This window comes from Tachypleus tridentatus, chromosome 1 (genome assembly GCF_004210375.1).
Source record: "Tachypleus tridentatus isolate NWPU-2018 chromosome 1, ASM421037v1, whole genome shotgun sequence".
In the NCBI taxonomy this organism is placed as follows: domain Eukaryota; kingdom Metazoa; phylum Arthropoda; class Merostomata; order Xiphosura; family Limulidae; genus Tachypleus; species Tachypleus tridentatus.
This window is the reverse complement of record NC_134825.1, coordinates 149163447-149182956: the sequence shown is the minus strand read 5'-3', so window position 1 is coordinate 149182956 and position 19510 is coordinate 149163447. Positions and strand designations below refer to the sequence as shown.

The following is a 19510-nucleotide window of genomic DNA, read 5'->3' as shown; positions in this document are numbered from 1 at the left end:
AATAACTCCTTGTGACAAATTCAAAGTACTATGAGGTGCATCCTCTATAGGTATATCCTCAATCGCCTTTGAATGTAAGAGGAGTTCACTGTATTAAGATGTAGATGTTTCCACCAATATGTCACCAGAGCAAAGCTTCTTTACTGATTTTGGAGAGCCAGAAAGTCCCTCCTGAATGAAAAAGGGAGACATTTGCCCTAAAGATTTGTCTGGAAGAGAATGTAACATAAGAAAATGAGGTACAGGTGTTACAGATGTTGAAGATTGTTGCTCCAGATTTTCAAGAGATGGTTGTTTACCTATGGACTGTTTTTTCACTATTTTATTTAAGTTTTTATTTAGAGGATCCAATGCCAAACAAGGATACTGCAGCAATGCCAGGGTTTTGTGAGCACTATACCCAAATACCAGCATCAGATACAACATCCACAACACCTTTATGAGAACATCCAACACTACTACTTGATTGACCCATAGCCCAAGTTGACCAGCCAACTGACCCTAGGGGGCCACCACAAGGTCACCCTTCTACAGGAATTGAAGTCCAAAGTGGTGTGTTAGAAATGAACCCCTCAACCACCAAGATCCTCTCCTCCCCTTCACAGGTCACCATGCATGGCATACATGTGGGTGGATGTTTAGATCCCAGAGGAGGTAAACTGAAAGAACAGAACCTTCCCTGGGAGGTTCCATGGGAAAAAGCATATATAATTTATTTATTATTCAAGTTGCATGCCACTAACAGCCATATAATTATCAACTCTTAGTATACTGTGCCAGAGTATTTTCTTTCTGAAAATATGTACAAATTACATTAGAAATGTATTTAATTTTTTATAAAAATAAGTTGCTTCCATGTTGCTCATATTCAAGTGATGTTTTACCGTAATGTAACACGTCATTCATATGAGTGATGCACAATATGTTGTTTAATCCATGTTATACAAATATGATTAACAGAACTTTAAATTTGTAAAAGGCTATTTGAGTCTGGTTCATAAAGCTTTTGTTCTGGTTTTAAAATAATGTTTAAGCAGAAAAACACTTGTGTACATGTATTATATCACAATACCAAAAGTGATTACACATATATATTACAAAAGAAACATTTGAATTGCACATCCTTGCTGAAATTTTTATTTTTAATATCTCAACTGGATTATTTATTACAAGTATAAAATATACCTCTTGTGAGAACAAAAATGATGTTAGTGATATGGTCCTGGAAGTTAATAGATTTTCTAGAGGCCCATGCATTCATTTTTTAAATTAACAAAAACTATATTTATATCTTATAACCCTAAATCTAGCAAACATTAACTATTTAGTATAAAAAATGAGATTGGGTCAAAGCAAAATTCCACGAATATGACCATGGAAACAAAAGTGAGAAGAAGATAAAGCCTATGAGCTTAAACTTTTGGGACACCCTGTGTATGATCTGCAAGTGTAAATATGCTTTCACGATGAATAAACAATATGAAAATATCAGAGAAAAATTTGTGTACAATTATACTAGATCACATGTGCAAACAAACATGCAAGAAATTCCTGTTCCAATTGTCTTTCTTTTACCAATTAACATATGGCAGAAACTACACTTCATCACAATTATTTAAAATTACTCATAAAATATTATTAAAAAATATATAATTAATGTTTACTGACCTCCCAAATGTGTAAGTGAAGCCTATAAATGGAAGATGAAGACCAGAAAATACAGAGTTTGCACTGGGAGGCACTGATTCCTACAATCAATAGTACATTAATACAAAACAACAAATTTATCACAATAAAAACTTCTTTAAACTAAAATGAACAAATAAATATATATTAAATTTTCATTAAAACTGACTTAAAACCAGATAGTACGTTTGCTAGAAAAGTGGAATTTGTAAAACAAATCTACCTTCAAAAATTATTACCTAGATTACACTACCATCAACTAACTATTCAACCAACAATTAAGAAAAAACTTTTGTAAATTACACTAATGTTCACACATAAATTACTGTTGAGAGACAATATATTTCAAGCTTAAAACAGCAGTTGAAAAATTAAGAAATATATGCTTATTAAATTTACAAAAATTACTAATGTTTTAAATATAAATGTTCTCCAAATTGTTTTATAATATATTATCATCCAAATTATCAAAATACTACTGTTGTTTAATTAAGAATTTATTTTAATAGCACAGTAATATAATTACCCTACAAATCATGTACATAAGAAAAACTTTAAAATCTGTTTTCAAATTGTTCATAGTTTTAGATTATGTACAGAGAATATCGTTTACATAAACTAGAAATTTATAGTTCAAGATTAATAACTTCTATTAATAGATGCTTCTACACTAAGAATACATTGTCAAGTTGCTATACATTATATTACAAAGATCAACTTACATTGCCTTTCAAGTCATTTTCATCAACATCATCAAAGTTAGATGTGTCTGTAGGACTACTCACTTCAGGGATGTATGGAGCTAGACCTGAAATTGAGGTGCAAGTTTGTTTTGTTTTTCTTATACACCTGAAATCACTTAACATACATTGAAGCAAAACAGATCATATCTTAAAAGATAAGAAGTAGAAACTATTAAACAATTAACAAGAGTTTACTAGCACTTAAAAACTCTAATAAATGGAAGGTCTTGGTCTATGTAGCTATAAATGATTTCCTTGGTACTAAGATCCTATTATTTTGAGCTGCAGCAAAGCTGGTGAAATGTTGGTAACAGATTCCAGGATGTTGCTCATTTGTCATAAACAGAAAGAATTTGTGTGCATTCTTGTTTCTGAATCACTAATATAATGCTAAAATGGCAATGACACTTTTGTTCTTTATAAGGAAGTTACACACTTTTGAATATGATGTTTCTAGCCTGTACTTATCACAATCTGAAAAGCTAACTGATCTTAACCAGACATTATTGCTAATCTAACATTACTTTAAAACCAAAGGACTGTGTCTGGCACATTATAAATGGGTGACAAATTTAGTGACACATTTTCCCAAGGTTTATTTAATTATCTAAGTTATCTACAACATTTTATATTATCAAACCACTGTACATCTTACTGGCATGGACAGTACACCTCATAATTAACATATCAAGATAAGCAGGAGACACTTAATATGCACCAAACAATAAGAGGTTCTGGTATGCTGAAAAAAAAAGTATAATTCCAAATCAAGCGTTAATGATTTTTTTGATTATTCATGTATTATTTCCTAATAATTGGAGGAATTTCTTACCATATTATCACCTTACTACCATTCTTAAAATGCTCAAAAATTCTGTACCTGTATTCTTTCAGACAATACTGATGAATGCTACATTAAAGCATAGCATGAGACATACCAGAACATCTTCACAATACTACAATAAAGGGAATTTGTTTCTAGTACAGAAACTTTGAAGAACAATAATTCAGCTTAGCAACAAAAATAAACTTTTTTAAAAAGTTACCTAAGCTATAAGACAATGCCTCATTGACTACATTTTACAAATCACTACACAAATAACATGAGAATACTGAAATTAATAAACTGTAAGCAATAATTAACTGAAACACATGTGTGCACTTTAAACAAGGTGTTCTTTACTTACACAAACCCCAGGAACCTAATAAACAACCAGAAAAAAGTACTAGAATTAATCATGAATGTAACACCACACACTGAGGCATCAAAGCAGGCCAACCTAACTGTCATCAAGACTTACTGTGCTTTAATGTTTTAATTTAGACATTTTTCTAAGCCAGTAGTTCTTAACCTTTTTCCTTATCTTACCCCTTGAGACTTTTCAGGGTATTACCGTGACCCCTATAATAATTTTTGTAATGGGGAACTTTGTGTAAAAGTAGAATAAAACAAAACTATATAAAGATCCTAATTTATTGAAAATGTTACAAATAAATGACCTTGAGAAATGCTACAAGTGCTAAACAAATGCAAAATCCATGGAATTACTGAACATCATACAAAACCTACATATTCACTCAGTGTGAAGGTTGATATAATATAATATAATGAGAAAATATACTAAATACGATAGAAACTTTGATATTTAAATTTTAAGTTCCAAGTATTAATGTTATACAGTTCAAAAAATTTAGGCAATTCAAAAGGTTGTAATATATGAAAATTTTTACTCAAAATTAGACAGGCGGTTGTGCAACAAGCATCTCAATGTGGTTCAACTGCTGCACTTCAGCATGTTTCTCATTGGTGGGCAGTTACAGGCACTTGCCACAAAACTACAAACTGTTCCATGATTTCCCCAATAATTCCCAAACCTTCCATGACTCCCAAGAAACTTCAAATGATCCCCAAGGGGGTTACGACCCCTAGGTTAAGAACCACTGCTCTAAGCTTCTTAAAATAGTTGCACATAGATTACACAGGTTTCTCTGAATAGTTACATGCTAAAGTTTAGCTATAAAAACATATGCTGAAAAAATCAGACTCTCTCTCTATAAATGTCCACTGTTTTTATCAGTCAACAAATGACTCTTCTATAAACACCATTTCTTTTACATGAATTTAATAAACCAAAGAGTAATATTTTATACTGCTACCAGCCTGTGTTCTGATCACCCTCAAATTCATTTAAAATCCTGTTAAAACAACAGTTTAACTCTATTTAAACAAACTTTAAACTCCATATTATGAAACAAATACATCTACTGACCATCTCTTATGTGATCCCAGTCAACGCCTTCAAACCATGGATGGTTTTTAAAATCCTCTATTCCTTTCTGTCCAAGCCTACACTCAGCACTACAAATCAGCTTTGTCATCAGATCTTTGGCTTCTTTAGATACAATGAGTAATGGATCATCGGGGAAATCAAAACAATTCTAAGTAAAACAAAAATATAGAGCTTAAGATTACAAGGAATTTACTGAACGTTTCTAACTTATCTGTGATTCGAATGTTTTTCTCTGATGACTCTTTACATACATTTGAGTTTATCTTCAAATATTTAAGGATGATCAAGAACTGAAATTCCTGTAAGTATTCTAAGTAAAAGAAATAACATTTATGTAAATAAAATGAGGAAACAAAATTAATATTAAGTTTTTTACTATTTCAATTAACTCTCCTTAAAACTAGAAGAGAATTACAATTATGTTTATCAGAAATTACACAATATATTAAATTAAATTTAAAATATGGTAACTGATATCCACAAACTTGGGATATTTATAGTTATGTCCTTGTGCTTCTTCATCATGTAGTTTGAAATTCCTACACTACGTTCAGTTGTACTTGTTTTCCTTTAAAGAGTTAGAACTGTTCACACATTCGTTAGTTAACATTGTCAGGGTTCTTGTACATTTATCTCTTTGAATTTCCTGGATAATCAATGGTTAAACACTCCAGGCTTTCATTCCAAACTACTAAAAACATGGAAATACGAGAGGAACACCCTCTCACAAAGTGGAAGAGCATTATGGAATGTTTCACTAGCTACTATCAACTATTAAGTGAGAGATATAACTGGACATTTTCAGATAAAGAAATCCCTGGCAATTTTAAGCTATCTGCAATTATTAAATTTCATCTATAGAGAAACAGTTAGAACATTGCAATCCCTAAAAATTTCAGAGTCTTTGGCATTCTCTTGACCTGGTATTTTGCAACCAATATCGTGTGTTTAACAAAACAGAAGTTTAGTTTTAATAAAATAATAAAAGTTGAAAACTTCTCCATTCTTACTCTAGACCAGTTGTCCCTTGTTATCACAACAGGCAACTTCAGATCATGAACATAAAGCCAAAGGGCAGGCTTGAACTTATTGACCAGTACACCAGCCCAAAAAAAGAGTTTAACTTATGTTTTTAAATATCTGCTCATAGTGGATCTTGTTTATCAGGTTCTTGAGAACCTTATGTGTCCCATGAAAAATACTGATGTGCAGTAAATAAAATAAATCTAGGATAACAACATGAAGTGATCAAAAGTCATTCACTTTCATAACACTACTATCATACTTTAGTAAATTACAAATGTAATCTAATAAAAAAAATTATCAGATGCAACACATTTATTGCATATTTTATATAATTTAGTAATACATACAAACATAACACTTATCCATATCATAGCTTTACTATTAATCCAGTAGTATAATGCAATATTGAAACTTTAACATTTCATGACCAGTCTACCAAATAAGAGAGGTCCACATATGACCACAAAAGTAGCCTTATGGTAAAACCTACTCTTTGTTCTTCAATTCACATCACACATGAAACATTTTTATTGAATGATGAAGACATCTAACAGTCATCTTTCATTCACAAGTCTTCCTTAGTTTATTAACTTCTAAAGATCAAGTTGTATGACAACTGTTTTGTTTAGTAATACCACACTTCTGTTATCTATAAATTGCTGAAACAACAATTTTCACACTTTCAAGTCTACTCTTTCAGTAGCATTAAGATGATAGAAAACCCAACCTATATAAGTTTTATTAATTGCAATTTTGAGAGAAAGAGAAACTACATACTTGAATTGTATTAAGTCCAAACTAAAATATCAAATTAACCTTACATCTTATAAGCTGCATCAGATATATGATATGCAATTATGATAAACTTTGCCAAACCTTGTGGTTCATGATCTTTCCATACGTTTCCACTAGCGACTCTGCATAAAAGGGTGTTTCTCCAAATAACATTTCATACATACATACTCCTAGTGACCACCAGTCACATTCTGGTCCATATCTTCCCTGACCATCTTCCATTGCCTTAACAGTAGAAAAAAAAAATAAAGTTCTTATTCATAGTAGACACTGACTAAAATAGAAACAAGTGTGTAAAACATGTGACCAAAAGTATAATTAACCTTTCTGTTTAAGAGTGACATTTTTAGGCAAAATCTAATAGAGCAGATGTGCATCTTAATACACAATGTCATCATTGTAACCCATACCACAAGTTCACCACATATAAACTCATTTAAAATCTGAAAACTTGGTTTTTTGTCAGACTTGTAGAGTATAATATTTATGGTTAAACATCTTGCCATGTTAACCTGGCATCATCATGTACATCTGGAGAAACGTTATAACAATAAATATTATACTCTTGTATATACAACAGTAAACAAGTGTATAAAGTTTTACATAACAGTGTTCTTCCTTTAATTATTTAATTTTTAATCCTATAACTTATATTTATTCATGAGAAACAATGCTGAAAATATTTCAGTTTTTATTGAAATTTGTGTTATGTTTAATATTTTATAACAGTTATATATATCAACACTAACTAGCTTTAAATATCCTTGGTGTTCAAAATAAATAAGAACATATACGTACTTACAATAAAAAGCAATCTTGAAATTATTTACATTTACTGAGTGTTTGGTGTGTTTTGAATTTCATGCAAAGCTATTCAAGGGCTATCTGTGCTAGCCATCCATAATTTAGCAGTGTAAGACTAGAGAGAAGGCAGTCAGTCATCACCACCCACCTCCAACTCTTGGGCTACTCTTTTAACAATGAATAGTGAGATTGACTGTAACATTATAACGCCCCCACGGCTGAAAGGGCAAGCATGTTTGGTGCAATGGGGATTCAAACCCGAGACCCTCAGATTAACCCACTTAGCTATGCCAGGCCAATTTACTGACTGAATATAAACTTTACGTAACTTGTCTGAAAAGAGGAAAAAAATTTTATTTGCTGCCTATTACCAGTATTTTGATTCTGTTTTATAACTCTACATTCATGTGATGAAAAAAGCACATCTGTTCTACCAAACTAAAAAATAAACAATATATTGTAGGATATGCCAACAAGAACATTAATATCATTCAGTTTAAAACCTTAAAACAAAAGTGATTGCTCACCCGGAGAATTTCTGGAGATATGTAATCAGGAGTACCCACAGCAACATTAGACTGAACCTAAATTAACAGTTTGCACAAATCAGAAATGGAACAATATTTATTGCTACTACATAATTTATGTCCAAAACAGTGCTACATCGAATAATTATGCATTTTTTTATTCCCAGTTACAAAATAGTTAAAAAATATATCCACTTTTGTAAAAATAAATTCTCTTAAAATTTCATTAGTAAATACATTTATGCAAATATATTAATATATGTATCATGTGTACACCTGCAGGAAATGGTTATAAATAAAAAGTTTTATTTGAATAGCGTATTAATCTTCACAGGAAAGAGAACCAAAGAAAAGATTTATAAAATATTAGTAGTACATTTTCTACTGCTTGAACTTGTGTTTAGGCATAATCGTAAAAGGTAAAGTGATGATTCTTTAGCAAAAAATATATCACAGCAATTTTGACAAATAACCTCATGTTTAGAAATCTTCCAAGAGAAAATAAAAAATAAAACCACATAATACAATTAACCTTTTAACTCTGGATGACATCACACAAGGCAACCATTTGAATGACCTGCCACAAAAATTCATGAATCTTTGTGCACGAAGTGGTAGGCAGACAAACAAAGAGTGCATACAGTACAGACTTGTGTTTAAAAACTCTTGAAGAGAAGAAAAAGATCCCATAATATAAGTAATACAGTATAGACTTATGTCTAAAAATTCTTCAAGATAAAAAAAGATCCTGTGATATGATCAATACCGAATAGACTTGTGTTTAAAAATTTGCTGAGACACAAAAATGTAATATAATTAATATAATATAATTAATATTGTGTGTAATTTGTAAATTCAAGTTAAAATTTTGCAAGGAGAAGAAAAATCTAAAGGAAGATATGAATGCAATTTGTATTGTGTATTAGTAAGGCATTTTGTCAGTAAAAAAAGTTAACACTAATTTTTATTTTTAAATTCAAATTTAAATACCCTCTAAGAAAAAACAAAAACATATATGGATATCAGGAGAGTTCCACTATGTATTTCATTATTTATACATATATTTAAAAAACAGCAAAAAATTGGGGTGTAGCTTGTAAAAACTTTTTTTGCAGAAAAACAAACTTCTTGAGAAAATCAATTTAGGCAAGAATGGTATTATTTTTACTTTATCTTCATCCTTAAAATGCATGCAGTACAATAAAAGTTAATAGAAAGTAACTCTTAGTGTCTACAAAGTAATTAAAGTTTATACACTTCGTACACACCTATCCTCCACATGTTTCAGTATGCCTAGAGAAAAAGCAACTAAAATCATATCCTGTTACATCTTTATGAAATTCGTGGAAATGAAAAAAAGAAAAATATATTACATGAATGACTCACTTAAAAGCTATCACACTGCTTACACACCTTAACAGCTGGCTTTATCTGTTTACTCCTCTGTAGTAAGAGACCCCCCCTCATTCTGTCACCACTGAGGGAAGGACTAAAGCCAATTTTTTTTCTTCTTTAATACAGCACTTTTTACATTGCAGTTTTAGCCTATACACAAGTTTATTAACTGGAAAGTGTACATGTGTTACACAACTATATGTACACTTGTTCTGTACTTGTACAAGGGTCTCTGATTACAAACAACAACTAGAATCTCTACTTACAGTTCCCATAGTGTTTGTACCGCTCATTACAGACACTTTAATGTAAAAGTGCAATTTTTTATAACAATCACATTACTTGTATGAGAGCTCAATTAATACCAGTCATTAACATTCACCAAAAAGATCAGATTCATCAAGATTTAGTGTTACTTTTACTCTGAGACTATGTTAACAAACTAAAACACACACTTTCAAATAATTTAAATTAACAGAAGTTTGCATTTGTGATCTTATAGTTAAAGAAACAATACTGTAACTAAAAGAAGGCAAAACTCCATTTCACTCGCATCATATGGATACACAGTCTCAGATGTATTCTAGACTTTCACTTGACTTGTTTCAACATCAAAATATTAAATTTCTAATTTACTGAACAATTAAAACATTCAAATATAAATTCACCTTTTCAGCCATTTGCTGAACTTTCATTTTTAACAGATTAACATTACATTCATTTGTAATAATCCAATAGTAAACTTATGCTAAAATGCATTAGGGCCACTTTAATTACAGAAAGTGAAAACATGAGGCCAAGCTATGAATAGGAAAAATAAACTATCTGGTATACTGCAATGTGTAATAAATCATACATACCAATTAGGTTATGAATTTGCATTCTTTTGAAATAAACTATGCTTTAGTAATTAAGTTTTTTAAAGCCTCTTAGATTAGACATACAATTTGTCCTTATTTATGTCAAATGAAAAATATATCATGCAATGCAAAAGTTTCAAACATTTGCATTACACAAAAAACTGGAACCTACATAATGATTGGCTGAAATGACACTTTCCAGTAGTTAGCATATGTGCTTTTATTAGATACAGTAGTTAATAAAAGTAAAACAAACAGAACATAAAAGAACAACTTAAAACAAAATGTAGTCTTATTTTACAAGTATGTTACAATGTGTAAAGGGGCATATGTGAAAAATGTAAAACATTTACTGTGTACATAAATGAGAAACAGTAAGCGTAGTATTAGTAAAACTTTCATTTAAATTTAAAACATTTATGAAAGTACAACTACAATGTATAATGTTATGTTACCACAGTTTTCATTAGCTATTCATTAACTCTAAACAACTGAAACACACTTTACAAAATCTTTTGTAACACAATCAAACACAAAATCAGTATAATGTTCCTGGACTATTCATTGTGACACAAGTCCACCCACACTACATGATTTCCTTAAGGCATAATTACTTACATTTCTCTAAAAAATATAATTTACACATGCTATGAAACACTAATTGGATTATGTTCACCTAATAACTTACTTAACATATAAAATAACTTTAGTATTATATATTTATCAAAAGGTCCCATAGAAAGTCACAGCAAAGTTTATTCATTAATCCCAAGATTGTTTATGTCTGAACACTTAAGGCAGTGTTAAAGGCAGACAAACATTTCTTTACAAGAAAAGGCAGACAAAGAAAAAGGACTACACATGAACATATTTTTAAAAGTTTATTTTATAAACACAAAAGAAAAAAATGACTCACTGTTCCATCTTCACATAACCTGAGACATGAACCAAAATCTGCCAGTCGAATGTGACCATTAGCATCCAAAAGAACATTGTCAGGTTTAATATCTCTGTGAACATAGTTTAGTTTGTGGATGGCATCAATGGCCAGTATCATCTCTGCAATATAAAACCTTGCCATTTCTTCTGGTAGCCTATCTTCAAACTTGCTTAATAATGTCAAGAGATCACCACCACAGTAATAATCCATTACAAGGTACTAGAATAAAAACAACAGTGATTGGATACCAAACTAACAAAACTAATTGTTAATTAGCATAATCAAGAAAGCAATATTACATAGGTAATTCACAACAAAGAACAGATTTAAAGAACACTGTTACCTCAGATATTATAATAAAATAGTAGTTCTCAAACTTTACTAACCCGAGGACCATTTAAAATTTTTTGGACATTCCAAACCTACCAATGTTTTGTACTTTAAAAACATTTTTATTTGTACATAAAATGCTGCATTGTAAAATTAAATGTTTTAATTATTATAAATTTAACTTTACAAAAAATAATTTTATAAATCATTTTTAAAAATATTTTAACATAATTTTGAACATGACTTGCAGAATCCTTAGAGTAACCTCACAGACCCCTAGGGGTCTGCAGATTTAAATTTGAGAAATACCGGAATAAACAAAAAAATATTTAAAAAGCTAATAAGAACAATCACTTTATAAGTTATTAATCAGAACAAACTACAGCTTTTCTTTTGAAAAACAAAGGACAAATATTCATTAATGGAGATAGCATTAAGTTTCAAACATCACAAATAATATTCATTTAAATAAACTGGTCTCTCTGAACTGTCCATTTTCTGTCTGTAAAGTTATTTAATTAATAGTTTTTGATAGCAACTTCGTTAATGGTAAGAAATCTTCAATTCAGCAATTAAATGATAACAAAAGTTGGGAATTTTTATAGTAGCAAAGCAGAGTTTAAAGTAATGTAAACATTAAAATGTGTTATTATTAATAACACCTACTCCAAAAAGTAATCTTGCTTGTTTTGAAATTAATAAATTTATAATTTTTCCTTAAACCACTTAAAAACTTCTTAATCTATAAATAAATGACAGCATTTTTTGAATCTTCTTATGCATTATCCAAAAATATACCAAGATGACTTGAAATAAGCTGAGTTACTAGCAAATCTTCAGATACTATATTGACAGTTTATAAGCTATAATAATCACATTAGTTGAAATCACTCCAAGTTATAGGCTACAATCATACGTAGTTCAAGAGTTATAAAAGTAATAAAAGAACAATGGTTCTTGATCTGCAACAATCACAATTTAACAATTATAGCAATCTTAGTTTCTCATGTACAACATATTTAACATAGTTACTATACTATTTGTAGTTATCAGCTACATGGATTACAGTTCTGATAAACAATATTAAAAAATATATTATTTGAGCTGGTGACTTAAAGAAAAACCAATATCACTTAAGCAGTTAAAATACTTTTATTTTAAAAACTATAAAGTAAGTAATTTAATGCAAAAGTCGGAGCAACACTAGGCTAAAAGTTATAAGAATAAAATATGTTGCTGAACCTGCAAAATCAAAGTGTTGGAACAATAAACGACTATATTAGCAAGCTACTTTGATTACTTTGTAGACTTTCCCCATAATGTTTAAATTGTGAAATAAGAAACTTTTAATTTAATTTTAGCAATAATAATAACAAAATGTCCATGATTAGGTCCCAACTACTCTAACATGACTGTTTATCTAAGGAACTAATATGTTTAGACATCACATTTCTGAAAATAAACTTTGAAAACAGATCTCTCATACTTATCAACACCTTTCAGAAAACCATGCACATTTCTCTATGTGAGTTAAGTACATGTTGACTTTTTGTTGATAGTTCACCAGTCTTTGCACTTTATGGTGTAAAACAAGTGGAAACCTTACCTTACCTAACACTTTCTACACATTATCTTGATGTATATGTACTGTAGAAAAACGTCTATAAACTCTAACAGTATACATATGACACCCAAGACACTTCACACATCTACTACAGTTATGGTGCACAGCCTCCAGCAGACAGATTACTAGCATAAACAACCTTTCACTCTTCCAGAAGAGGACAGTACATGTAGGCCTTAAGTTAAACTGTCAAGACTTTGAATCTGTCAAAAGGACATACTGTTAACTACATGACAGTTTGAATAATTTATCTGAAGAACATTTTCACTATTCTATTCAAGCCAGTGTGAACAACCATATTTTATTACAATTTAATATTTTTGATCAGAGATGAGCTAATTCAGTAATAAGAATAATAATAAAAAAAAAGACTTGTTAGAGAAAAAACAAAAAACCTTTGTAATAGCAGTCTAGGAAAGTAAAATTAAGAAATAAAACTGATATGTCATTTTTAATATATTACTTGAATAAAAAACAATAACCTTATTAAAACTTAAATTGTTTAAGATCACAAATGTGGTATCTTACATACTAACCAGTCTAGTTGCTTTAAAATAAACAATCTTACTAATACATATTTATGATAACCAAAATATTAACAGCTACTTTTCTTTTTTTACTGTGAACTTTGTAGTCTAGTAAAAAAAATTACCAAGTCAAAGGAACTAAATAAGTTTCAAGAACATTTATAACCTTGTAATCTTTTGCTATTTATAATGAGTTGCTTAAAGCAAAATGACTCAGAACAATATAATATAATGATGGAATTATGCAAATGTAATGATATTTTGCAATTTTATAAATTCACATCAGTTACAACATTAATAAATAAAGCATACTATTTGGCTCATTTAACCTTCCTTGAAGTTTACTGACCAATAGCAAATGTATTATTTACATTTATGAAATCAATAACAAATTGTGTCATTATAACAACATAGAGATACAATACAACTAAAAGTATTACAATGACTGAGAAACATTAGTAACCTCTTCTCACAGCATTGTATAGTTAACTAGTAAATAAAAATCATGAAATTATTATTTCTATCACTAATTTACCTGTTTCGTAAATTTAAAACATGGTAAAAAATAAAAGTGTAGACTATTCCAAAACACAATAATCTGTATTATAAAAAAATTGCCTTAAATAAACTATATTATGCTACCAACAAATTAACACAGTTTTACTGTACTACACATATAAATTAATCATTTTGCAACTTTGTTTTTTGCTTCCCCAAACCAGAAAATATTGAAAAAATTTGACAAAATGTCAAAATATTTACATTGTCTTGATTTATTGTGTATTTTATTTTTAAAATGCCATATAAACCATATATCACTGGATTCAGTGTGAACAGTCCTTATCAAAATATGGTCATATAACCCTTGACAACAAAAACAGTGGATGAACCAAATTACCTCTTCTTGTGAGCAAGGTTTCAAAAAACATATTAGACACGACTATTGACATTTGTATCCTAGAAGCTGAAAAACCAAGAGCACTCAGTAAATATAAACACTTTAAGTATCTTGAGTACTAAAGGTGAGAAAACAGTATCAAACTTAGACATAGATTGAGTCAAAGTTTCTTACTACACACACGTCACAAAAGGTATTTTAATATTTCTCATGTCGCATTAAAATCTACTTTCATTGTGCCAACTCTATTTCTTTAGATGGTAGAAATTACATTTATTGGACATCTATAAAACCTAAAATATCAATACAAATTTTATTTTCCAGACAACATGTTTTACTATATGTCAACTATTTCTTAAGAAATCAAAGTCAAAATAAGACACAATTTAAACTCATTGCCTTATAGTAATTCTGGATTGACATACTGCACACGATAATCAAAAGCTTTTAAATATCCAACTTTTTTCTTCATAGACTTTTTTTAACATTTATTCCCAGCCAAAATCTAATAACAATGCCAAAAATATTGCCCTACTAAGAGAGGTAACTATATAGCAAAGGTTAACATATGCAAAACAAGTCCACTCCGCCTGTTGACAGGCAGAATACACATTATGTTTGCAAGAAAACAATCATGCAACTTAACTGAGCATGTGTACATGGTTAGTAACCAATTACTTTGTCTGAGTTAGTATTTAAATAATTTACATACACTGGTCTATATATCCTAAGGTAATTATACAAAGAACATAAACCAAAACAAGATAATGTTTTAAATTAAAATGGTTAAGTTCAGGGCTAGAGAAAAAAATATAGGATGATCAAAACCAACATTTTTAAAAATAGGTCTTGTGTTAATTAGAGTATGACTAGCCCCAACAGTATAATATCCTGCAGGGAAGGAATAAGTCTGGTTCATCATGACTCAGGTGAGGGCAGCAATCACTAACCATCATCACAACACTTGCTATACAAAACAAGTCAGACCAGTTTTTGAGTAGGCAATAAGCATTATGTAAGTCCCAATGTATGAAATAAAGTATGCAGGGTGTAGTAGGTACAAGAGTTATTTATGTGGGAAGAGCAAATAAATTCAGCCTTACTTAACAATGGTCATCAAGTACAATGTAATGCACTTGAATTTACATATGCTGCTGTTAGTAATGAGAAATTAAAAATTCTACATTTCTACCATTCAAAGATTAACTAAACTAATATACAGTACATAGACATATCTTTATTGAAAAATATCTACAGTATGTTTATGGGCAGGTAGAAGCCCAGCCTATAACTAATGTACTATACAAGATAACTGTGATCCCACATTTTACAATGTGTATATTTGCCAAATCATCATAACAATATACTTTATGCAAAATATGTTGTTATTTTATAATAACATTCTTTACATGCTAATGAAGTAGCATGTTGCAACAGTGGCAGCAGATTTAGTTTAGCCCCATATATATTTGCTTCATGGCAAATTCACAACCATTTTACAGTGTAATGCTGCTACATATAAACAACAGCTGGATGTATATGCCACAGCTCTTTTTGAAGAGAAATATTTATAGAGTAAGATTAATGATGTACATCCAGGGAAAGAAGATAATAAAAAAAAGAAGAAAACTTACAAGAACAAAACTCTATGATATAACAACTCAAGTCAATTCAATGCAATCTTCTCATTTACAAAGTGAAGGCTACAGTTACAAAAGATAACACTCTGGTTCAAAAGGTCTGTGCAGTGAAGCTAGACATACATCCTAGTACTGTTAAAAGATAAAATCAAGAAGGATTTAAAGCTGATAAAGTCACTCACTTCCAGCAACACTTCAAAAGACAACAGTTTTCATAAGTGGCTGAAGAAACTGGAATCATAGAAACTCTATTTAACCACATACATGTCATGTGCTTTTCAAACTACCCCAGTGCATCTCCAAAGGACTTTTGTACCTTTGATCTTCACAAATGCAGTTTTGGAAATTCATGTCAAAAAAAAAAAAGTGAAGAGTCTGTAGAAGATTTGTCAAACTTTATGGTCCAAACATGACTTTACCCAATAAAAGCTTATTATAGTAGTGTAGTAAAAATTGTAATGCTGGGAAACAGTGCTCAACAACAGAAATTTGACCAAAGAAAGCACAAAGACTGGTACATTGTCTTCATAGAGTACAATTAAACTCAGTATATCTTCAAATATCTTCTTCCATTACAAGTGGATTATTTACACATTGAAGCCATGACCCTCTATTATGTTTATGAAATAATAATTTACAACTGATCTACGTAAGTCTAAATGCTTTCCATTACAATGTCACATACTTTAATTTATAACAACTTAGCTTATTTTGCATGTGGTTATAAACTACTGAGAAACTCTTTTACTTACCAAGTTACTGTCATCTTGGAAAGCATAATGAAGATTGGTAATCCAGCGTTTGTCTCCATGAACCAATACATCTCTTTCTTCATGGAAACAAGCTGTCTAAAAAGGTAATATTACTGAACACATATTCCTAATGTAAAGAAATTATATACACACCAACATTACTAAACACAAAATTCTTTATTTACTTCCAGATGCATATATATTTTGTTTTTACCTATCATTTTAAGTTGCATACAGTAAAGATCATCTCACAGTCTAATATAGTGATATCTTAAATAGGCTTTCTGGCTTATATGATTATAAAGAAAATTGAGAACATTACATTTAAACTATTTTAGAGCCTCAATGTCTCATCACAGTCCATATCACCACATCCAGTCATGCTCTATCTGATAACTGTGCACCTTGATAATAGCCGTCCAGCATAGTTTCCACTACAAAAGACTTCACGTTCAAAGCACACCACTCTTCCCTACATGAAATAGCATGAATACTCACTTCATTCTCCAGTTGCTTGAGGTATGCAATAGTTGAATGGGAGATATAACTAGAAGCATTAACTTAGTGAACTTATACCTTGTTGGCCTCATTTTTAAGTGGAGATCATTCTCGATTATGTAAGACTTAGCCACAATGTATGAATTACTGTATGCAAGGTGGGGTAAGTACGAGTTATTTAAATGAGGAGTAATCATATTCACTGCTTGGGGTATATGGAAGGTTTTTGCTACTGATCTTTATGTTCCTGTATTTGCACATTTTGCAATTTAACACTTTATTTACTATAGATAACTATGACAAGTTCATCTATGTTCCTTTGTTTTCCAATAAAATTAAGTCCTAAAGATACCCCATCTTATAAATCATAAATACTTGATCAAAAACAATCTTCAGGATCTGAGTGTTTGAGCATTTTGTGTCAGAAAATGACTATTATATAACCTTTCCTAATGTGGGAGCACTATATCTCAGAGGTAAAATGATGCCAAAATGTAGTTCTTATGCACACACAGTTTCACTATGACTTTGTAATGGCTAGGGGTGTCATATGATGCTTATATTAAAAATCATATTAATATGACATAGTTAACTATCTGTATGCTTGTTCTTTTTGGTTATATCAACTATTGGCTATAATTTTGTAATATACTTAAAAAGTTGGCTTTTTAAAGCACATCAGTAATGGAGTCATAAAACAAAAAAGTTAACTAATAAATGAGGTACTTTTAACTGTTCATGTATAAAAACCAACATACATTTATTAAATGCTTTAACTTACTTCTGCTCGTTTCAACATTTCCCACTTGTTGAGAATCTTCATAGCATAAACCTTATCTGAATCATTCAACTGTCTGACTACAGCAACCTGAATTCAAAGAATTGTTTGTTTAATTAGATGTATGCCACTTGAACTATTTCTAAAAACTTAAAATTCTTTATCTTCAAGACCATCATCATTACCACTGTCATAAATAGTTTTTGTGATATTCTGTACCAGAGAGTAAACAAAATTAATAACCAAACTTTCTTTTTTTTTACAAAAGTAGTTTTAAAACTTTGGAACTCCATTTTCCTACAGTATTTTCCACTATAACAATGAATATTCTTTCTTCAGTCCTGATTATTAAGTTATCATTTTTTTGTATTGTAGATGTTAATATCGTTTGCTTTTGTCTCTTATTACTGACATTACAGAAGCGTTTATCAGCATTTGTATTACAGATGTAGGCAAAAAATGCGTTTTCTTCTCGATACTGATATTATAGTAACATCCTTGTATAAACGTTTTTGTTCCTTTATTTTTAACACTGATACTAATTAACAAGACTGTTATAAATGTTAATATTGTGTATCCTTTCCAATTAGCACTGATTTTGCAGTAACATAGTTATCATTGTTTATATGATGTTGATACTATGTGCTTTTTCACTTAATCGTGATGCTAACATTTTCCTGAACTGAAAATGTATTTCCAAAAATTCACCTCTTATCAAAAAATGCATTTTCTTGATTTATACTGCCCTCTACAGATACATATTTTCAATGTTCACCACTAGAATTCCACCTTCTGTTTATGCATATATACATATAAATTATTATGCCACAGCTTTTTACCAATAAGAGAGCAACATAACTACTATTATAACCATTTCCCTCTCCATATTTACTCTCATTAATACTTCAAGATTGGTTAGAAGGCCTACACTACATATCAATGGAAGTGGGTAGGCTGGGTGAGAAATATGACAGGAGGTAAGTATTTATAAGAAATACATTTTCTGTTTAGGAAAATGTTAACTTCCAATACAGTATCTTACCTCTCCACACAAAACAGTTAGACTTCCACACTTAACCAGTGGAAATAAATGATTCCTCTTTAGGAAGCACCCATGAAGTGTGGGACCACATCTGACCAAAGTGTACACTTTATTTTTCTATGACTATGTCACAAACTTAAAAGGCTGAAATACACTAAGGAATCCCATTATACATATTAGCGATTAGTGAGTGGCTAGGATGTGTCCAACACTGGTAGTATCTGGAATTATACAACAGTTCTATAATGAAAAGAAGACTACCTACATCTCCACTTTGAAGTGGAGACTGGTATGAAAGATGAGCTTCTATACCCAAATTCATAACTACTTGCACACATTTTGAACCCAACCAAC

At 30.2% G+C, this 19510-nt stretch overlaps 1 protein-coding gene across 1 annotated transcript in view; it reads right to left on the bottom strand.

The window, feature by feature from the left end:
- The window catches only part of LOC143226756 (serine/threonine-protein kinase MRCK alpha-like), a 125030-nt gene that overhangs the window by 48456 nt on the left and 57064 nt on the right, over positions 1–19510 (bottom strand). The window contains 8 exon segments of the mRNA XM_076458136.1: positions 1669–1748; positions 2409–2494; positions 4700–4868; positions 6623–6766; positions 7873–7929; positions 11044–11286; positions 16839–16934; positions 18118–18204. Of these exon segments, the coding sequence (XP_076314251.1) occupies positions 1669–1748; positions 2409–2494; positions 4700–4868; positions 6623–6766; positions 7873–7929; positions 11044–11286; positions 16839–16934; positions 18118–18204 (962 nt within the window).